Source organism: Ruditapes philippinarum, unplaced genomic scaffold, assembly GCF_026571515.1.
Source record: "Ruditapes philippinarum isolate M1 unplaced genomic scaffold, ASM2657151v2 ctg2647_1_1_1_1, whole genome shotgun sequence".
Lineage (NCBI taxonomy): Eukaryota > Metazoa > Mollusca > Bivalvia > Venerida > Veneridae > Ruditapes > Ruditapes philippinarum.
The window spans coordinates 19,947-43,819 of NW_026854804.1; the positions used below are offsets into that span (position 1 = coordinate 19,947).

The window sequence follows — 23,873 nt, forward strand, 5'->3', positions numbered from 1 at the left end:
TATTGTTCTCAAGTGAGGAAAAATGTGTTAATGATAGTGTAACAACTGAATTGTGATAATGGTGTAAAACGACTTAACATTATCGATGATCAAATATTGTTTATGGTGTTTTGTAATACACAAACCTTGTTGTAAATGAAATGTTATACATAAAACAAGTTGATTCAGCTACAAGATGTGTATGATATGCTGAAAATATTATATAATATTCATGACAGGTTCATTGTTTCTTTTGTTTTTATTGTTTTTTTGTTTTTTTTGTAGAGTCTTCATTGTCTCTAAAAAGGGAGTACTTAAAAAAACAATCACCACGCAGTGATCTCCCCTTAATTCTTCGGCGTAGATCTCTGCCACCAAGGTCCGATATATCAGAATTTCTGATATACTATATTTTTTTTCAAAAATTGTTTTATATACTGCTTTTATCTATCAAATAAGTTTTTTCTCACTGATAAATCAATCTTTATGAATAAATAAGTAAATAATATGAATATTTAGAAATAGTTTTAAAAAATATGAGAACATTTTCTACCGAGACAATATTTTGATATTTTATAGTTTTTAGCTTTTGAATTTATTTTCCGTAATTTTGTACACTTTTGATAATTTTTTGATAAACTATATCGAACGTAGGCACTAAAGATTAAAAATAAAACAGAAATTAGATTTTCTATGTAACGGTCGATATTTACATTTGAATTTCGACGTTACGTCATGTGACTTTCATCATCATGTGACGTCTTTGAAGGCAGTGATAACAATTCTGCCAAATGAGGTAATCACTGTGAGGAGTTTTTTTAAAAAACATGATGATTGTATGGCGTAATGATGATGACATGTTGATGTAATGTAAAACATACGATTTGTTGAAGTGTTGAGGTATATATACATTGATGATAATTAATGATATTAAGACATTGGTGATAATTATGATAATGATATTAATGCGCACTGAGACATCTGGTGAGACATGATATGTTTTATCCGTATATTGGTCTTTATACTTTCGGTTTCGATAAAGGCCTACAAGTAGCGGATTTTTTTAATGCACTACCGGAAAAAAAGGAAATTGAAATGTTATTGACAGCATCATTTTCAAAGTCTTTTTTCTTTCTTTCAAGAAGTAACTGTATTTATGTGATATATATACAACTATAATCTCATATGATGCTCATAATCTAATTAGGTTGCTTGTTTATAAAACCAGTTTTAGATGTAGTTGTGTATACGTTTCTCTGAATATTTCATGTGGTAAACATGTGCTGATGAAGTCTCGGCAAGTAAACGAAACAATATGCATTTGAATTATCATATGTGTTTGTGTACTTGAGCGTGTGTGCGTGTGGTTAAGTGAGTAGCTTAGTTTCAATGTATATTTACTTTTTCAATATGTTACCTCATTATAAATAATATGTTTATATGTGCGTGCGCGTTGTGTGTGTGAGTGCGTGTGTGTGTTGGTGCATGTGTGCGTGTGTGTGCGTTTTGATTTTTTTTCTCACTTCCACTGACAAATCAATTTGTAACTTGTACTTGTAACTATTTTTATGAAACTATCCGGAAAATATGTATTATAAAAGTTAGACTTTGTGGGAAGGGCTGTTGCTAATGTTGTAATAACTTGTAGCCCAACCCATTTGCATAATACTAATTTGTACATAATTGTTTTTGTGTTATTCATATCTTACATGTATTATATAGTTGCAATAAAATATTATTAAACTAAACTATGCTATGCATTGTTGAATTTTCATTATAATTATTATAAAAAGTCAAAGTCATATACTCGATGTAATTTTCTACTTATCTATATAATAATTTAACTTTTCATGATAATAAAAGTCAAGGTCTTATCCTTTATGTTATTTTCTACTTATCTGTATAATACCTTAACATTCACTTCCCAACGGTCATAATAAATTGTTTTTACAATTACACTAGCTCTGCATTTAATTGATGATAAAGGTATAGTTTTGCGGTTCAAAGTTTAAACCGCAATTTAAGGGAAGTTTTATGTACGTTTAAATTTTAATGTTATAGAAGATAATACTACGGAAGCCCATTAGTGCCATTTTGTCTTAGGAGTTTTGTCTTATGACTAATGTCTTATGTATTATGACTTTTGTCTTATGTATTATGACTTGACAAAAAAGCGGCAAAAGAGCAAGTTTCATTACATGCACCAATCATGGACGTTGGAGGTAAATCTGATAGTGAAACAGAAGACAATTTGGTAAGTGTTGAAATTTAAAAAGTATGACAGTACTGTATTTCCCCTAACTTGAATAATTATCTCCCTTTCGAATATGGGTCATCTCAGATGAAAAATAAGTCACAGGACACAACAATCGTATTAACTGTTAAAGTTTAAGTATCAAGATATTTGCAAGACTGACACATTTTTAAAACATGTGTTTAACTTTATTTTGAATGTATAAAATATAAATTATTTCTCCTTCAGGTAAATGCGAGTAGTAAACAATGCGAGTATTAAACGTATTCATGCACTAGTTCAGAACATAGCAGCCCACTAAGAAGAAAAAGACCCAGAAAACATTGAAAAAGATTAACTTATGGAGATCCATTGATGGTAAACATATTGGACATTCATCTTCTACCTGTGACTCTCTTTACAAAGGAAAATACAAGAAATCGATTTATGATTTATCAGACAAGTACAAAGCCAAATGTGCCGAATGATGATATTTTATCAAATTAATTCTTGATAGTTCAACAGTATATGTGAATATATGAAATACTGATACTGAGGAAAAAAGAACCATATTTTTTTTAATTCCAAATATATAATTGTCAATTTCATATCACATAAGACATAATACAAAAGTCATTATACATAAGACATAATACAAAAGTCATTATACATAAGACATAATACAAAAGTTATTATACATAAGGCATAATACAAAAGTCATTATACATAAGACATCATACAAAAGTCATTATACATAAGACATCATACAAAAGTCATTATACATAAGACATCATACAAAAGTCATTATACATAAGACATCATACAAAAGTCATTATACATAAGACATCATACAAAAGTCATTATACATAAGACATCATACAAAAGTCATTATACATAAGTCGTAATACATAAGACACGATACAAAAAAATTGAAAATAAAAACTGACAATTTAAACATCAAATTTCTAGATAAATATGTATGCCTTCGTGTATTTTCATTAAATTATACTTAATATCCTTTTTTACAGAAACAGCTGGGTCATGGGAGGCATTTCACATATAAATTACAGTTTGGACGACTTTATGAAATTCGCAGGAAATTTTGACAAGTAACAGCACAGACGGAGAGAAAGAGGTGCAAGAATAAATTTGTATTGCCAAATGAAGATATATCAAACCAAATCTTCAAAGATACTTTAAATCTATAGGTGTGTTTCATCGCAGTACTATTTATTTTTAAAAAAAGACCCAAAAAGCGTGAGATTGAAGGTTGAGTGCTCCAAAATCAAAGCTCATAATAGCTTTCCTGAGCTTTAAAAAAAGTGTATTACTATATTATATTAATGACAAAGAAAGATAATTAAAGATCTATGTTAAAACAAAATAAGTTGAATTTTTATTTTATTATCATTTTGATTTTATTATCATCGCAAAAACAGCCTAGTTTTCGTAGTTTAGACCTACCGGCCATATTGTATACATTGTATAACATTTTTGTAATACCACTGTGACGTCAATGCTGTTTAAGATTTTTGGACAATGGCTGAATTTACCATTGGCTGAATTTACCATTTCCATAACGGACAAATTGTTTCAATTGCAATTAAAAGATAAGATAATAACATCAATTTTGTTTCTTTTGATATTGAATTTATTGCATATCTTGATTTTATAATTAAAGGATAAAATCAATTGCCCACACAGACGCATATTTTATCATAATTCTTAAAAAAAACTCAATATGAAAATACACTCGTAATATCTAATTAACAGTTGTACAAGAATAATAAACAACTTCGTCAATAAGCTCCAGTAGTTCCCTGTATACTTCTAGTGGGTGTGCGAAGGTTAGTGTTTAGTAATATTGCTAACTCTTAAATTGCATTAAGTCCTGCATACGCCGTACATTTCGCAACAAGCATCAACATCATGTTGATCTACAATATTTCCATAAATGTGTCCACCAAATTATTCCGACAGAAAGTAAATTGCATCGCGTTATAATTACATGTAATCATTTGGTATCTCAGGACTCTTGTTTATGTATGGTTAGAAGTTTCAATTCACCGCTATTCTGTTAAGCTCGGCCTGAAGCAAGTGAATGAAACATAATTTCAATCATTCACATCACCGTACTCGTGACTATCTTTTCTCATCTCTGAAAAAAAGAAAATCCGCAATTGAATTCTTTGACGCCGTGTGGTTCCCCTCCAAATCTCTATTCATTGAAACGTTAGTTTCCGGAAATACAACTTCTATAGGATTCGACATATTATTTGTATCATTGTACCGGAAGAAACGGTTGTAGTTAAGATCGAAAGTGCCTTTAACATAACGAAGTATTTGTGTAGCAATGCTAAGCGTCTCCAGTGTATGAAAAGTCATATGGTTTCACTTTATTGTGACCGTCTTCGTGTTATACATTACTTGAACCCTTTATTATTGCGCCTTTTCATTATGTGGGCTTTCCAGTAATATATCAATCAGGATCAATAGTTTTCTTAAAAGATTAAACTCTGAACCTATGTTCATTTATCAAGCGTTTCATTCTATTGGAAATATAATCAAAAACAAAATTGTACTATGGTGTGTATCCAGTTCGACGTCATACGCCGATACATTTGGTTACTCTTTTAAGCTGTCGAAGCAATATTTTAATGTTATTCATAACGAACAACAGAAGAACAATTTCAGGATATATAACCCAACAGTACAGTAAAAATATTGTTTCACGAATACAATTTGTGTACTTCCAGCAGCGCTGTCAATGTTTCAGGTATGTTAGAAGGTGTCACTTCTTAAACAAGCTCTGTTGTATCCCAGACAAAGCCACGTGCTATAAAACGCGAACATATTCTTTAAAGGTATCTGAAAAACAAAGTACATAAGCTATTAAGTACTTAAGCTATTATTCATAATTTTTTAGATGACAGACAAAAAACAATATTTATATGTAATGTATTAAAATGCTGCTGCATAATGTATCTTATGAAATTTGTAGTAGTGTCGTTTTTGTTTAAATGAAGCCATAGTTGCTAGTAGATGAAAGCTTGAACGTAGACGGAGTTTGGTTTGCATAGAGCAATATCGGCTACTTTTTTGGTATGATGGTAGAATATATAGCTATCTTGTTGCTAAGGAAGCCAATTAGGTTGTATCTTAATTGAAATGTAACTTAACCGAAGTATTTAATTATGACTAGATAAGAAATATTCAACTAAGAATTTAGGATTTTTGTTTCGTTGTAGTTTAGGGCAATTTCACAGTATTTCAGTCATAGATCTAGTGCCCCTGGATTCTGTGCCAGTACTTATACCTCCTCCACAAGCTAAGCGAGCGGGATATAAGTAATTAGAACACCAAAAACAGGCCCTGAACACTTAAAATTACTTTATGCTTTAAAAAGAAGTTAAAAGCGGCATAACTCTATAAAGTCATCAATGGAATCAAAGTTCCAAGTTGTTATGCATACAATTATGTCATTAAGTTTTGGAAAAAATGAAACAGATGCGAGGAAAAGTTACGTTTACAAAATACAGTAAAGTATTTCACGAAATCAGGCGTCTTGTTAAAACATTCTTTTTCAAGCCTGTACAGTAGTTGTCATTTCATAAACAATATAATTATGTAAAACTGTTCACAATTCAACACTTACCAAAGAAGTCTTCTTTTTTCACTTTTTTTGTACCCCTTCTGTACGCCGCAATTGCTGCACGTAATGAAACTGGTCTATTTGCCGCCTTTTTTAGTTTACATTTGAGATAAGTCCTAAGGCATAAGACAGAAGTCATAATACATAAGTCATCAGTCATAAGACAAAACTCCTAAGACAAAATGGCACTAATGGGCTTCCGTATAATACTGATAAAGATAAGTGCTTTTTTTTAATAATTAATTTGTAATAAAAGATTTCTAAAAAAAAATTATTTTTATTTCAATGTACAGCCATTTGCGGTATAAAATTCTTAACCTAAGCAAATTTGTTACAACCGATAATCTTGCGACTAATTGTTATCTTTTCTTCCCAGGATAAATGCAACAAAAGCCACCCCGGGGGGAGCAACCTCGACTTTATTATTTTTTTTTAGCAAACAAAAAACGTTCTTGAAAAATCTTAACGTTTCCTTTTACAAAAATTTAATTGGTGTTCTTGTCACATTATTTGGTTCAGAAGAAGAATCCTTTTCTAATAATTTAAAATTTCATAAGTAAAGTTCTCATTTCAATAATTTTTAAGAGTTTTCAACTGTTTACTATAAAAGAGGTCCTCCCTTTGCTAGAACATTGATTTTTTCTGATGGATTGCCATTATTTATAACTTTCGTCAACTGTTTCTAAATTTTCAATTTGTTTTATGTTTCTTGGACTCTAAGAGATCAATTTGAGAAGAGATCTTGACTGGACGTTTTTTACTTGATGATTTTAAATGTTACAAATGTACTATTAATGTCAGAAGATAAAACCACTGTGCTTACCCCTCTTTAAAATCATCAAAAAGCTCAGTGGTTTTATCTTCATGATATTAATAGTACATTTGTAACATAAGTACGTGGTAACGTTTTTTTTTTTTTGTGATAACCGCGTGGTTATCAGCGAATATCCACTTATCAAAATAACAAGAAATAACAAAACTTTTTCATAAAAATCCTTTGTACCATCTTATATTAAATGCCTATCAAATGTTCTGGCTACATCAAAAAGTTGAAGTTAAACGTACAAAGTTGAACTCACGAAACATTGGAGAAGTGTAGCATTTTACTTACATTTAAATTTGAATGAAATTGCAGAGAATTCTGACAAAGGTAAGTGCTTTTTTAAATATTTAATTTGTGATAATAGATTTCAAAAATATTTTTTTATGTTCTTAACAGAAGCAAATTTTTAAACTTTGATGAATGCAACAACAAAATGATAATGGCATCATATTAATACTTTGAGAGAAGTCCTTTGACAAATGATAATACCTAACATTAATTATCCATTGACATTTTCTTGATAGGATTACCATGTCATAATTGAAATAATCAAATTAATCAAGGTATCTGAAAGAATATAATCATGGTGTTGACGCCTGTCGGGTGGTCCGTCTGTCGTCAACAATTTCACCTCAGTGTGCACTTCTCCTCCTATATCTCAACGTTCTCATGAAAGAATTAAATATAAAATACTGTTTTACTAGAGGGAAGAATCAATTAAAGAGTACATTTTTTTTATTTACGAAATAATATTGGTTTCAGTTATGTTTATTGAATATTTAACACCAGTTTTGAGTTTTGACATGTAGGAATTATTTAAGCCAGTTGACCGACAAAGCGATCAATTGTCAAGGAGAAATTTCTCTTTGGTCCAAAGTGGAACTAGCTACCCATTGACTACAAATATTAATCGATACGATATTATTTTTATAGACTTTTTTCTTTGTCATTTGCGTTGATAGTTTTTCACAAAATTGTTTGAAACATAAACTTGAAATTCGAAACTTGAAGCATAATTGTTTGGAATGGTAGTGTGTCCATACTATTTATTTTTTGCTTTTAAATTAATATATTTATAAAATTTCAAGTAAATTTTCTTTTCGTCTTTTGTAAATAGATATAATTTTTAATTTCAAATAGGATTCGAAGTGACTTGAAGGAAAAAAAACATCGACCTTCCGATTGTAAATTTAAAGGAAAGACAAAGCAGGGGGTTCATGGGAAACCGATTGAGAATTTTACACTTTTAAATTCCAAAAGGGGGCCCCCTTTTTTGAAAGGACCATAAAACATGGGCGTGAAAAATAAGAAACGTATCTAAAAGTAAAGGGGAAAAAAAATTACAGAAACATAGTAAAATCTTTTAATTACAATTTTGCATTTTCTTTAATATATTGAAACTATGGGGTATAAAATTTTAATATTTTTACAAAGCATAAGTATTTTTAAATTTTTTTTTAAAAAAAAAATTTTTTTAGTTTGATTTTGAAACTTGATATTTTTCTTGGACAATCCTACTTTTATTGACATGTTTTTTAAATTTTTAAAAACTACATTTTATTTTTTGTTAGTATTTATGAAGATATATTATTTAATTTTATCGATTAATATTTTTTCCCTTTTTACTTTTTGGGGTTGTATAATCTTTAAAATAGATTCTGACAAAATTTTTGGAAAAACAGCATAAAACAAAATTTTGAGGCATATTTCCCTATAAATACAAAAATACACTCATACAATATTTTAATACTTTTTTTGCCACATTTTGAAAGCCTTGGATTCTTATTTTTTTTTGACTGGACCAACTTTGGGGAATGAAATTTTTCAACTGTTTATACCTTCAAAAAACCTTTTAACTTTATGAAAACAGGGGTTGCATTTGTAAAAAACCCAAAATGTTTTTTAGCACCTTTTAAATGTTTTAAAATCCATAAATTATTTGAAGTTAAAATTTTTGTAAACACTTTTAACTTTTACATAACCCCTTTTTTCCAAAATTTTGTGGATTGTTTTTATACAAACAAATTCAAAACCCTTAAAGTAAGCCCGTGAAACTAGTTTTTACTTTAAAAATGTAATAAAAACTTTGCCGCGATTGCCATATTTTCTTGTTTTATCAATTTTTTCAAATTTTTCTAAGATTGCACTCAATTTAACGGGTGATAAACCATTTCGTTGAGTACATTTTTGGTTGCTAGCAGACTGTTTTTGGGGTGCATTTACCTGCAACCATTTTCTGGGGTGATCAGTCAACTTTTGGGTGCATTTTGGTTGCGGTTGCAGATTTAGTATAAATAGGCTGAGATTTCGGGGAGTCTTTAAGCAGCACGACTCCAAATTCATGCTTATTTCATGAAAATTTTGAAAATGTATTTGAATGTTTAATATTGTGAATTAGCCAAAAGGAAGCAGTTTACACATTATCAAGGTACCTAAAAACCCCGTAAATTACAAAAAAATGTGGCCAAAATATGCATAAATAGCCTTTACTGCGTTAGTATCGCAGTAGAAATATGGTTGTAAATACTGAAAAATGAGTCATTAATCGCACATAATTTGTAAAATATTACTTGAATCTTGAAATTGTTTACCTTTCCTTACATCTTAGTACATTTTTCTCAAGTTTGATTTTATTAAAATATTTTGACACATCTGAAGGCATGCAGCTTTAAGTCAGAAACAGCAACGTAAAGCTACGCTCTATAAATTTCTAAAATTAAACTTAGGTTTGCGGGTTATTTTATCTATATGAACATATTAATTTACTTAGGGTTTTGATAAGCTGTTTCATTTATTACAAGTATTTACACATATTTTCTGCTATTTTGACACGGTTCACCGGTCCGATATTTTGTTCTCGCGTTTATTCTAAACTATGGAAAGCGTTAAGCCGTTATCAAGGTTAGAAATTTGACAATTAGAAAAACATTATAAATTGTTCAAGCTATTTTATCCAAGGTTTAAGGCAACATTTTAAGAATTGTTTATGCAGGTTTTAAGCAATGATTCTAATACAAAGCTACTATAGTAAATAGTAACAACTGCTCATATTAAATAAAAGTTAAACATTCCTTGAGTGGGCAGTGAGATTGCTTTGGCAAACTGTATACTTTGAACATTTGGAACTGATTTTATGTGTTAGAAATATTTCATATTTAACTGTTGATCACTATGTGTTGAGTGCTTCATCTAAAGTTATAAACTTAACTTCGACTTTCCTCTATGATGTGTTATTTATTATATAATATGTATAGTTTTATATAACCAAATATACCTTCAACGAAGTCAGCAACGTCACATGCCTTGATCGTGACATATTTCATTTCGTGTTATAACCTAAGAAATAGATATTCAACGAAGTCAGCAACGTCACGTGCCTATATCGTGACAATATCACGTGATTATTTTATGATTAGTTAACACTATGGCGGCTTGCAAATTTGCTCATTAGGGATCACAATCTGTAAATATTATCTTTAAAACTAAGTAGGGAGGAAAATGGATTCTGTCCATGAATCCCAGAATTTCTTTGGATGATACAATGCGTCTCTGGATCTTTTGTCTTTTATGAATAATTTTACAAGCACATTATAATTTTTTATTCATGATTCAATTCATCAATATATGAAAGACTTTATATTACAATTGAAACAAACACGGGTCATATGAATCTTGACATGTTATTTTGTAGTAGATTCATTTAAAAATGTTATTTTCGTTTTTTAGTTCATTATAATAAAAGATTGACATATTTTGCTTTCTTTCCGTTCATTTCTCGCCAAATATACACAAATACATGACTGCTTCTACTGAAATCAAATTCTGTAAGGACATATGATTCTTACATTTATCCAGCTGCCTACGGTACGTCGTGGTTCTACTTAGGTGCCCGTCTGTGTCTCAATAATGCACGAAGGGGCACCCGAGTATCTCTCCACTAGTAAATTTATGCATTCATTATAAAAAAATTTAAAAAGTTTCCCTACTCAAAATCCTGACTCCCAATAAATCACTTTTCAGAAGTCCTAAAATTTCATTAGTCCATACATACAGATTTCCCCAAATTTAACTTATCACCATACTCCATCGTCCCAACCAATATCTTTTGTATCCCTTTTCCCATACCCCAAATTTTCCCTTTTTCCAGTAAAATCAAAACAAGACCCATCCCATACCCGTATCCCCGTACTCAATTTCCCCCTATATCAAATTTTCCCCATACGCCCAAAATTCCATAGCTCCATACTCCTGTATCACCCTATGCAAATTATCCTCATTTGTCCCGTTTTCCCCGTATTTCATACGCCCTATCCCCATATGTCAAGTACCTCAACTCCATTTTCCCATATTTTTTACCTTTCCCTTTTTAAATTTTCCTCACGTCCCGATTCCCATAGCCCCATACGTCCTGTAGTCACCATATGTCAAATTATCCTCATACGCCCAGTATTCCCAGTAGTTCTAATACGTCCAGTATTCCCCATATGTCAAATTATCCTTATTCGTCCAGTATTCCCAGTAGCCTCATTACGTCTTGTAGTCACCATATGTCAAATTATCCTCATACGCCCAGTATTCCAGTAGTTCTCATACGTCCAGTAGTCCCCATATGTGAAATTATCCTCATTCGTCCAGTATTCCCAGTAGCCCTCGTACGTCCAGTATTCCCCATATGTCAAATTATCCTCATACATCCAGTATTCCCAGTAGTCCTCGTACGTCCAGTATTCCCCATATGTCAAATTATCCTAATACGCCCAGTATTCCCAGTAGCCCTCGTACGTCCAGTATTCCCCATATGTCAAATTATCCTCATACGTCCAATATTTCCCGTAGTTCTCATACGTCCAGTAGTCCCCATATGTCAAATTATCCTCATACTTCCAGTATTCCTCATACGTAAAGTATTCTCAAACGCCCAAAACTCCTCGTACGTTTTCGTTTTTGCAGCATTCCTCGAAGACAATTCCCTTACAAAGTTAAAGGTTTATTCAAATTCGGGAAAAAAACACCTCCTCTCAATTTTAAAAGGGCCCCTTCAAATTTTTTTTACAAACGCATTTATTTTATAACAAAAATTTTTACAAAACATTTTAATTTTTTTCATCATTTTCCTTTTACTTTTCTATTTTTTTATCAACGGTTTTAAGGTCTGTGGGGACCACAATAAAAATTTTCAAAGAGAATACATTGCGAAACATTTGGTTTTAATTATAAAAAAATTCGTATCACATTTAGTCAATTGCGTATGTCGGTTATTTATTTTCAACTTTATGCATGTATAGACATTATATTTATATAGACTTATTTTTTGTTTTTGTACGGAACATAAACACGGTAATGGTACGGGAGTTTAACAGAGCTACCAAGACTTACACGATAATTTGGAAATACTAAATCCGATATTAATCCGAGTTTAAACGTATTACAGCAGCCATGAAGTGTTTTCCATCAGTAAGTGTGATTTTATTGTTAAGTCTAGATTGTGTTGGTGCTATAGTATACTGTGAGTACTATGATCATTTATTTACATGTATGTTTTTTTTTAATTTTATTCATAATTTATGAAAAGCGGCAGCTAAGTGAAATTGTCAGTTACTAGTTAATAAACAGCAGAGCGACTACCGGGATATGTGTGAAAGGCGTAAAAATACAGGGAAAACAAACAAAACTTCCTTGTTTTGTACGCATTTTATCACCATAAATATTTTTATCATTTTGATACACTGATCACATAGCTTTTACACCTCTACTTAACTACAGTAGCTCTTTGACATTTTATTTTGATTATCTGTTTAGATTAGAGATTTGGGATCCTTAAAAGAAAAATTTAAAAATTTTTATTTAATTAAAACCCCTTTTCATTTTTAAAAAATTCAAGCGTTTACATACACAAATTAAAAAAAAAAATTTTAAACATAAGAATATTGATCAACATCAAATAAAAAAAATTTTAATACAATCCAATTAACATATTTTTAAAAAAAAATAGAGACCATAAAATGATAAAACTGATATAGATGTAGCATGAGATAAGATTATTTACATACATGTAACTTGATTACAAATAGATAAAAAAGAATAAAACATTCATTTACATTGCACATTCATCACACTTTCAGTCATCAGTTATACGTTACTCATGTTTATCTCATTTCAGATTTTAAAATAGTGATTCAAACTTTCTGAAAAAATGTTTTTTCTTATCAATTGGGATGCAATTATGGTACCAAATACTCCAAAATGATGTTGCTTGACATTTTACCGAATATCAACTCATGTATTTTCTTTCACAAGGGGACACATCTTAAGTGATTTCTCTACCACAATTTGCTCAACACAAAAATAGTTATAACTCGACACTAACTGAATATTTGTATTGGCTTGATCACATTTGTGAGGGCTCTTTTACATTGCCGATGGCGCCAGCACCTGTCGATGACTCAATCACATTTGAGCAAATGATAATTACATGTATTTTAAATATTTTCAACCATTGGCAAGCTCTTTGAAATATTTTTGCGTTGAGCCAAAGGGGAGTTTTTGATCATGTTCCATACACGAATCAGACATTTACTTTACGGTAATTAAATCACTTAAGATGTGTCTGAATGTAATAGATAATACACTATAGTTAATATTTGGTAAAAGTACTAGCAACGTCATTTTGGGTTATTAAGTATCGAAATTGCATCCAAAATGACGAAACAAATGCTTTACTTGACATAGCATTCTTCGATTTTTGATAAAAATAAACTTCTTTTTTAAGCCGTTTCAGGTTTGTTTCAGCAATTTGATTTAGGTTTAGATCAATAACTTGTGGGCAAAGTTTCAGATCATTCACTCACTCTGTTTCCCTAGAACCATTATTGTTATTGTGAAAAAAAAACGTCTTAAAACTGGGCTAAGAATAGCGCGAAAATAAGATGAGTATATATCTTTACTATCTTTGAAACTTTCTGTTTAAAGTGTCTCAGGTTATCTATGTCAGAATTATAGATTTTATGAGCTTAGCCTTTTGGACCTCAGTGCAATTTCTTTAAAGTTCTTTTCATTTCAGTCTTCATGGAAGACAACTGTAATGGCGTTGTGGACATCTCTTACATTGATCAAATACGACTGCAGCTAACACGACACAATTCATACAGGGCAAATATGAACTGTAAACTACTAATTACTGCCAACACAACGGACCGTTTGATGCTTTTCTTCAAGGTTGGGTGATTATTATGCTTTAGACTTATGAAAAGAAAGAGATAACACTAGGATTTCTGTTAAATCAATGCTTATTAAAGGAGCTCCACTGAGGTCAAGGCACTGAAAAACATAAATATTTTTATTTTTACACAAATCATGCGGAAAATGATATTTGGAAACTCTGCAAAATATAAAGAAATATACTCAAATTAAATTGAATACCGATTCTTGTGCCGTTCGTTAGACCGATTCTAGTGAAAAGTGTTGCAGTACTTTTCATTTATGTATTTATGATAAAAAAATCAACTCTATGGATCACTACGTCTTTACAGCTTATGGTTTATAGATCTTTATGTGTTAGCAATACCTTTGATACTTTGATGATATCTAAATAGTGTAAAGATAATGTGCATGTATCGTAGATTATTTAAATAGAAGGACTTTATTGTTATCTATAATAATTTTCGTATGTAGGACTTCGGTGTCGAAACAAGTGCTTCATGTAACCTTGATTATCTTGAAGTTCATGATGGCAACAGTATAAACTCACCGTTTGTACCAGGTAAATTATCTCCCCCTATTCTATTTATCGAGTTGATTTACTTTTTCGAATAAATAATGCGTGCAAATTAGGAAAATTATCTCACTTCCCTCTGAAACTCCCATTGTAGTAAACATTTTTTGGGTATTATCAGAAAAAAAGCTTTCCCTTTACATCAAAGAAAATTTAATCCCTGTATATCTGGTATATCATCACCCCTTACTCTATGTATCGAATTATAAATTCTTGTATCTTGGAAATAATACATATATTAGTTTTTAAGCATTCTCAGCAAACAAATAACCGCGTCACAATTACAATCAAATCCTAACACACAATTCTTTAATCACACATCTAAAATAAATGCATTTCATAATTAACATTTATATACTTACTATCTCACTTCAACAGACAATAATACATGTTCAACTTCGTACTTCACTTCAGTGATGTTTTATTTTTCTGGTCCTTCAGGACCATTGATGCCAGCACTATTAAAAATTGAATACTTCTCAAGCCGGTGCTAGGGGCGTGAGGGATGTTGCAGTTATTTATTATCCCTCATGCACAGACTCAATCAAACCGAGTCTGCAATTCTTATGTAATTTTGTTGTGATTAATGCTTCCGAGGAATCAATTTGTTTCCAGATTTTTATACTTCACAACAGCAGGTGTCAAGTGCCATGTGGCAGCTGTAAAAAGTTGCCCCGTACTTCACTTCAGTGTTGTTATATTTTTCTGGTCCTTCGGGATCATTGATGCCAGCACTATTTAGTGTTGAGAATTGAGTACCGCTCAAGTCGGTGCTAGGGGGCTTGATGGATGTTGCAATTATTTATTATCCCTCATGTACAGACTCAATCAAACCGAGTCTACAATTCTTATGTAATTTTGTTGTGATTAATGCTTCCGAGGGATCACTTTGTTTCCCGATTTTATACTTCACAACAGCAGGTGTCAAGTGCCGTGTGGCAGCTGTAAAAAGTTGCCCCGTACTTCACTTCAGTGTTGTTATATTTTCTGGTCATTCGGGATCATTGATACAGCACTATTAGTGTTGAGAATTGAGTAACCACTTCAAGCCGTGCTAGGGGGCGTGAGGGATGTTGCACTTATTTATTATCCTTCATGTACAGACTCAATCAAACCGAGTCTGCAATTCTTATGTAATTTTGTTTGTGATTTTTGCTTCCGAGGGGTCACGTTGTCTCCAGATATGTATACATCACAACAGCTGGTGTCAAGTGCCGTGCGGCGGCCGTAAAAATTTGCCCGCACTTCACTTCCGATTGTTATTTTTTTCTGGTCCTTCGGGATCATTAAATCCAGCACTATTAAGTGTTGACAATTGAGTACCGCTCAAGCTGGTGCTAGGGGGCGTGAGGGATGTTTTGCACTTATTCTATTATCCTCATGTACAGACTCAATCAAACCGAGTCTGCAATTCTTATGTTATTTTGTTGTGATTAATGCTTCCGAGGGATCACATTGTTTTTTTTTTTCTATTTCATTCTCTAGCAGATGGTCCTGTTCTATTTTTATCGCGAAAACTAATGACAAAAATAATAGAATTTCACCCAATTTCACCAGTTAGAATAACATGCTCCTTTGTTTCTTGCTTCTTAAAATTGCTCAATCTAAAGACAATAAAGAAGCATACAAAGAGAAAAGTATGTACTCCTTTGTCGTCTGATTACTTTGCTGATTTGAGGGCGCTTCATGATTCTTGCAGGAACTCTTTAAAAAATATGGCTCACCACCACTTAATTGATTGTTAATTTGTTTGTTTTATTTTACGCCTTTTCCCAAAAGTATTTCAGTCATATAGGCGGGTAGTTTCCTAACCATCGTTCCTGGAGAGTTACAACAGTAGTAGCCTACATTCCTCCGCGCTAAACTACCAAAGCATCTCCCATGGATCGAACCAACGCCAGAAAGGTAACTGGATTAGAAGTCATCGACTCTAACCCCTCGACCACGGAGGCGGTCACCACCACCACTTAAACCTTAGTTTTTTAAATAACTTAAACCCAATACAAGCCCTTGAAGTATTCAAACTATTATTATTTATCGGCTCATTTGTCCATTTCAATTTCAAAACTGTCATTTGTTTGTAAATTTGACCCTGGCCCAACTGAAACTAATGTACCAAAACTGGTCAGTTAAATATTTTTTTGTTTGTGTGTCAGAGAAAATCTTTATTTGTGACAGAGAAACAAACTTCAGCGGAAAGGAGATATTTTTGCTTTTGAATATCACCAGATAAAATATGATAAACAAGATCAACAAAGAAAGGCGGCGTTCAATGAACGTAGAGTTTATCCATTGACTGATGCCGATTTATTTTCTCTTCAATATAAGAGGATTTTCTGTCTTGAATATTACCGGTGTTTGCTCTTAAGCATTGAGAACATTTTTCTTTCGAATATTACAGGACTATCAAATAGGCAGTGTGGAAGTTACATGAGTAGCTCTGTAAGGAAAACAAGCGGCAATTATCTTTTCCTCTACTTTCAAAGTAGTAGTATTCGACAGGAGAGAGGGTTTGACATGATCATCACTCAGTATTATACCGGTAAGCTCTTAACCATTGTCATTTGAGCAAGATTGCTTTATTGATTTAATATCTATATTCATTTATAAATGTTTATTTTGACTTTCTTTTACTTGCATCCTTTTACAGTTTTATTGATATTATATTTAATATATGTTTTTCTTAAAATATTTGGCCGCTTCACCCTGAACACGCTTAATACATTAAGCGGACTCGTGCATTTTTCATTCTGAACAAAATAGAGAAAATAAAATCCCCAGAGAACGCAAAAGCGACAAAATTGAAAATGTTGCAAGCTCGGTTTTATTGAGCTTGTTAATTGAAAGAAGTGAAAAGTGCAAGTATCCGTTCACGTCCCCTAGCACCAGCTTAAGCAGAATTCAACATGTAAACATGAAAAAAGGATAATATTTTGAATTTAGAAAAATCCCCAGATGTGTTCATACGGCGATTTTAATGGAACCTTCAATGTGACACTTTCGTGCCATTCCATGAAAAGCGGTGCATGGTCTCCAAGTAAAAGAAAGCGTGTGCCCAAAACGAGAAAACAATGGGCGGAACTAAACAAAGCGGAATTTTAAAGGGGGATCTGAGGTTGTGAAGCTGGCATATCGCATATCACGTTAAAATACAAATTTAATAAAAAAAAACAGGCCCTATATCCTAAGCGTGATTATACAGTGTTCAAGTAGGAAAACTGGTTGCACCCAAGCTGAAAAAAGATCAAATAGATAGAAGGAACTAAAATACCACAAATATGTACACATAACAATTATGTCGTACTAAACAATCTACAAAACCATTCATCTTCTTTTGAAAAAAAATGACAAAGTTCCCCTACTGAATAGCGAACAGTCTACACTAGTTGCATGGGTTGATCCACTTGCGGACAGCAGGTTAACGAAGAAAGAACACTCATAGTAGGCAAGATTTTTTACCATGACCTTGGGAATGATACAGTCATATTTCTAATTAATTGACATCTTATATTTATTTAAGCTTCATTTAATAGTGGTTTATATTGATCCAGACCATCAGAAATCTTGGGAAAAATCCCAGACTTGCCTGCAAATATATTCTTAAGGGTTCTTAATTTTTTATGTTATCTGCGAAATAATAAAAATTCAGAAAAAAACCCAATCCCAAAGAACACTCCTTATCTCTAGAATCAGACAAGTTTCAAAGTCTCAACCATATAATTTCCTTACAAAGTGAGATATGCTTTAAAAATTAACCTCATTAGTTTGAAATATTCCTTTTTGTTGCAGGTAAATGTCACGAGGATGAGTTCTCGTGCAGTAATGGACGCTGCGTCTCTTCCGGTTTGGTGTGTAACGGGTACAATCCATGCGGGGATTATTCTGACTGTACCAGTGAGCTTGCCACCGGAGTCATTATTGGCATTGCCGCCGGATCCTTTGTCTTTGTCATCTGTGTTTTGTATTTGATATTGATTTACCGCCGACGACGACGCCAAAATGTGAGTAAATTTTGTAATATCAAATTTTAAATGTATTAATATTCTGTTTAAAAAAAATGTTGACTGAAACTTTTGACAGCATAAAAATATGTATAATCATACAATGAGCTTCAGTAATTTCTACATTTCATAGTTTTAGAATAGAACATTTTATATTTACGATCTAGTATCAAGAATTGAGCAAGCATAGAGAAAAACAGAATTCCTAAAGAACGTCCAAAAGCGGCAAATTAAATATGTTACAGGCCCGGTTTGACTGAGCCTGTTCATGGCCAGTAGTGGTATTTGCAAAGAAGACTGTGTATATTAAAGTGAAATTAATCTGTCTGTCTTTTCTCTAACTAAATATTATTGAAATGATTCACAACTTGGAAAATATATCTCGGAAAATAGCTTTGTTGACAGACAGAAGGTTCTTTAGTCAAAATGTTGTAAAATAGAGAAAACGTAATCCCTAACGAATGCCCAAAACCACAAAATTGAAAATGTTGCAAACTGGGTTTGATTGAGACTGATCATGTACTAAACTTGAAAGTGTATGTAAACGTCAACGCCAACCTAGCACTGGCAATATACTGTAAAATTTTTAATGCCCCGAAAGGCTAATCAAATTTTAGCCTTTTTTCTCAGACATTTTTATGTGTAATATTTATGTCATATAAAGCCTTCACCCTGCTGTAATTACCTTTGTAACCTGCAAATAGCCAGGTCAGACTGCACGGACATGCACCCTAGGATACACACATTTTTTTCATTTGGGGACATTATGCTGCTTTCCATAGAATGGCACTAACGTGTCAGATCGAAGGTTCCATGATAACCGCAATATGAACATATATGTAGATGTTTCAAAATTCAAACATTTACCAGTTCATGTTAAATGTTGAATTTTGCTTAAGTCAGTGCTAGGGGGCGTGAACGGTAGCTTGCAATTATCACTACCGTGATTAAACCGAGCCTGCAACTTGTTTTTAATTTTGCAACTTCGCTTTCAAATGGACGGTAATTTGTAATTCCGATATTTTTACAATTACAGTACGAATTGATTGAATAAAATGACACCGAAGTGGTCTATGTCAGCCAACAGCAAGATTTATATACTAAATTGTACGTCTGGGTCTGCGGTTTCTGCAGCGGATATTCATTTGACTCAAGTCCGATACAGAATCCAAGATGGCGTCCATGATGGCTGCTAAAAGCGCCGATCATCTAGAATATTCATGTTGGCTATTTTTGTTTCCATATTATTGTATTTCAAATAAAAAACTGCACACAAGTTGTCATTTATAGCGTTTTATTTGATAAAACTTCAATTAAAAAAAATATATGTTTGTAATTCAGCAGTAAGACACATAAAGTGAGAGGCTCTACATATGGAGTTTTTAAATGTACTGATTTGTGCAATCGATTATTTTACTCTATTCTTGTGTTTCTATCAAATTATAATTTCTTGTAACAGACACGCATAACTTACCAGAAAGATGGTTATTGCCTCTGGTTATTTAAATAAATCATACCCACCCACTGTTTCTTTGTAGCTACAGATTGTACGGAATGACATCATTTACGTCATACAATTTAATATGAAAAGATTGTTACCGATGTACGATTTTATGAATTTCCAAACATGTTTTACCAATGAAATAATATACATCATACGTTGTAAGGTCACCTAATGATTTGAACTGTGTACAAACATACGTTTGGGATTTAGCCTTATATTACAGGAAAGGAGACCCAGCAAACTTGTACAAAATCGAATCCGCATTGGAATCAGTCAAACGATTTTTCAAGGTTTTCTCGAGAATATTGTGTTCTTCATGGAAATTTCAACAATTAATCTACAAACAAATCGCCGGTCCAAAAAGCGACCTCTTGCTATTTCTTATCAAGCTGGAGAGCTTTGAGCCTTATATTGCTATGATGAAGATATATAATAAAAATATATAAAATAATATATATAATACTGATATTTCCCGGTTTTTTATAAGAACGTAGTACTACGTTCATTATACAAACGTACGTTCATTATACAAAAGCTTACCGTACAGGATCTTAATTCCTACAGGAAAGTTCTCTCAAATGCATTTTTGTCGCACCTAACTTATTTTTATTTTGATAAAAAACCGAAAGAATGTAACTCTCAGTTTTAGGAGGATGTTGCATTTTAAGTAGATTTACGGTTATAAAGAGATAAAAAAGCAAATCGTCGGCCCAAAACGACCATGCCACGCGGAAATCTCTAGAATACATTTCTTGAGTTAGGGCTTTGAGCCTGATATTGTGCATAGAAGACCCACCAAAATTGTACAAAATCGAATAGCCATTAAAATCGGACATATGGTGTTTAAACAGTTGGCTCAGAAAAATGGTGATTTTATACACTTTATATACAGAAAGAACAAACCATCGGAACAAAAAACGAGCATGCCACGCGGAAATCTCAAGTACATATTTCTTGGGTTAGGGCTTTGAGCCTTATATTGTGCACAAAACACTCTCCAAAGTTGTACGAAATCGAATGGCATTAAAATCGGACATACGGTGTTTGAACAGTTGGCTCAGGAAAATGGTGTTTTTATACACTTTATATACAGAAAGAACAAACTATCGGAACAAAAAACGAGCATGCCACGCGGAAATCTCAAGTACATATTTGTTGGGTAAAGGCTTTGAGCCTTGTATTGTTCACAGAAGACTCTCAAAACTTGTACAAAACCGAATCCGCATTTGAATCAAACAAATGATGTTTGAACGGTTGGCTCAGGAAAATGGTGTATTTTCCGAAAATTTATACAATTTATTTACAGAAAGAACAAATCGCCAGTTCAAAAAGGACCAAGTCATGCGGAGATTTCCCGAACATATTTCTTGGGTAAGAGCTTTGAATTTTATATTATACAAAGAAGGCCCTCCAAAATTTTACAAAATCGAATCCGGCAAACCGATTTTTCTCGGTTGTCTCGAGAATATTATGTTTTTTACGAAGATATCTGAAATTTACATACAGAAAGAACAAATCGCGAGTCGGAAAAACGACCATGCCAAAGATCATGCTACGCGGAAATCTCTAGTACATATTTCTTGGGTTAGGGCTTTGAGCCTGATATTGTGCATAGAAGACCCTCCAAAAGTGTACAAAATCGAATCTGCATTTGAATCAAACAAATGATGTTGAAACGGTTGGGTCTGGAAAATGGTGAATTTTCTCCAGTCCAAAAAAGACCAATACATGCGGAGACCACCCGGGCATATTTCTTGGGTTAGAGCTTTGAACTTTATATTGTACAAAGAATACCCTCCAAAACGTGTACAAAATCGAATCCGCATTGGAATCAGTCAAACGATTTTTTCACTGTTGTTAGGGATTTGGCCTTATATTACAGTGAAACAGACCCAGCAAACTTGTACACACCGAATCCGCATTGGAATCAGTCAACGATTTTTAACGGTTTTCTGGAGAATATTGTGTTTTTTACGGAAATTTCAACAATTTATATGCAAACATAACAACTCGCCGGTCCAAAAAGCGACCTCTTGCTATTTCTTTTCAAGCAGAAGAGTTTTAAGCCTTATATTGCTGAGAAGAAGATCGAATAAACTGATATGTACAGCTTCTTTTATTAGTACGTACTGTTCATTACACAAAAGCTTATTGGACAGGATCTTAATTCCTATAAGAAAATTCTCTTAAATGCATTTTTGTCGAACTACACTAAATTATATTTTGATAAAGTGCCGACATAATGTAACTCTCAGATTGAGAAGGATGTTGTCACTAAGATGTTGCTTTCTAAGTAGATTAACGGTTATAGAGAGAAAAAAAGCAAATCGCCGGAACAAAAACGACCATGCCACGCGGAAATCTCTAGTACATATTTCTTGGGTTAGAGCTTTGAGCCTTATATTGTGCACAGAAGACTCTCCAAAGTTGTACAAAATCGAATCCGTATTGCAATCAGACAAATGGTGTTTAAACGGTTTGCTCTGAAATAATGGTGTTTTTATACACTTTATAAACAGAAAGAACAAATCGCCGGAACAAAAAAACGACCATGCCATGCGGAAATCTCTTGTACATATTGTGCACAGAAGACTCTCCAAACTTGTACAAAATCGAATCCGCATTGAAATCGGACAAATGGTGTTTAAACAGTTGGCTCTAAAAAATGGTGTTTTTTCTGAAAATTTATACAATTTATTTACAGAAAGAACAAATCGCCGGTCCAAAAAAGACCAAGCCATGCGGAGATCTCCCGGACATATTTTTTGGGTTAGAGATTTGAACTCAATATTGTACAAAGAAAACCCTCCAAAATTGTACAAAATTGAATCCACATTGGAATCAGGCAAATCGATTTTTTTCACGGTTGTTTCGAGAATATTATGTTTTTTACGGAAATTTCTAGAATTTATACACAGAAAGAACAATCGAAAGTCGGAAAAACGACCATGCCATGCGGAAATCTCCTGGACATAACTCTTATGTTAGGGATTTGGCCTTATATTACAGTTTACCCAGCAAACTTGTAAAAAAATCGAATCCGCATTGGAATCAGTCAAACGATTTTTTCACGGTTTTCTCGAGAATACTGTGTTTTTTACGGAAATTTCAACAATTTATATACAAACATAACAAATCGCCTGTCCAAAAAGCGACCTCTTGCTATTTCTTTTCAAGTAGGAGAGCTTTGGACCTTATATTGCTTTGAAGAAGTACATGTTGTACAAATCGAATAGGCATTGAAATCGGACCAATGTTGTTTAAAAGGTTGGCTCAGGAAAATGGTGTTTTTATACACTATATATACAGGAATTACAAATCGCCGGTCCTAAAACGACAATGCCACGCGGAAATCTCTAGTACATATTCCTTGGATTAGGGCTTAGAGCCTTATATTGTGCAGAGGAGATCCTTCTACTTCAAAATCAAACCCGCGTTGGAATCAAACAGATAATGTTTAAACGGTTGCAAATCTCTATACCAAATTGTCATTATTTTGCACAAGTAAATACATATATACAGAATTTCCAATTAACCAGATGCATACTTTCTGTTGCAAATGAGTATATATAACAATGTGTGAGGCAGTAAGGCACTCGTTATCTGCAGTAACAATCGTCTGCGAAATAAAAAAAAATATTTCTTTTCAGGCAGGGGAGCTTTGAGCCTTATATTGCTGTGAACAAGATCAAATAAACTGATATGTACAGTTTTTTTATATATTATATAAGTACGTAGCGTTTATTATACAAAAGCTTACTGTACAGGGTCTGAATTCCTATACGAACTGATACCTACAGCTTTTTTATTAGTACGTAGCATTCATTATACATGTACAAAAGCTTACTGTACAGGATCTCAATTCCTATAAGAAAGTTCTCTAAAAATGCTTATTTGTCGCACTAAACTT

The 23,873-nt window shown here is 32.6% G+C and overlaps 1 protein-coding gene across 1 annotated transcript; it reads left to right on the forward strand.

Annotated features, from left to right (window-relative positions):
• Positions 1 to 12,103: 12,103 nt before the first annotated feature.
• LOC132741113 (low-density lipoprotein receptor-related protein 12-like) lies at positions 12,104 to 19,735 on the forward strand. Its single transcript, XM_060729206.1, has 6 exons — positions 12,104 to 12,193; positions 13,748 to 13,902; positions 14,359 to 14,446; positions 16,860 to 17,000; positions 18,248 to 18,459; positions 19,496 to 19,735. Exons 1-6 carry the CDS (start codon positions 12,124 to 12,126, stop codon positions 19,511 to 19,513), a joined length of 684 nt encoding a protein of 227 aa, XP_060585189.1. The 5' UTR covers positions 12,104 to 12,123; the 3' UTR covers positions 19,514 to 19,735.
• Positions 19,736 to 23,873: the final 4,138 nt, after the last annotated feature.

What these genes read in the sequence shown, in the direction of transcription:
- LOC132741113 (XM_060729206.1), top strand. Translation starts at nt 12,124, where the DNA reads ATGAAGTGTTTTCCATCAGTAAGTGTGATTTTATTGTTAAGTCTAGAT. An exon ending in TGTTGGTGCTATAGTATACT is followed by an intron (nt 12,194 to 13,747) that starts GTGAGTACTATG and finishes TTTTCATTTCAG; the next exon opens with TCTTCATGGAAGACAACTGT. An exon ending in GTTTGATGCTTTTCTTCAAG is followed by an intron (nt 13,903 to 14,358) that starts GTTGGGTGATTA and finishes TTTCGTATGTAG; the next exon opens with GACTTCGGTGTCGAAACAAG.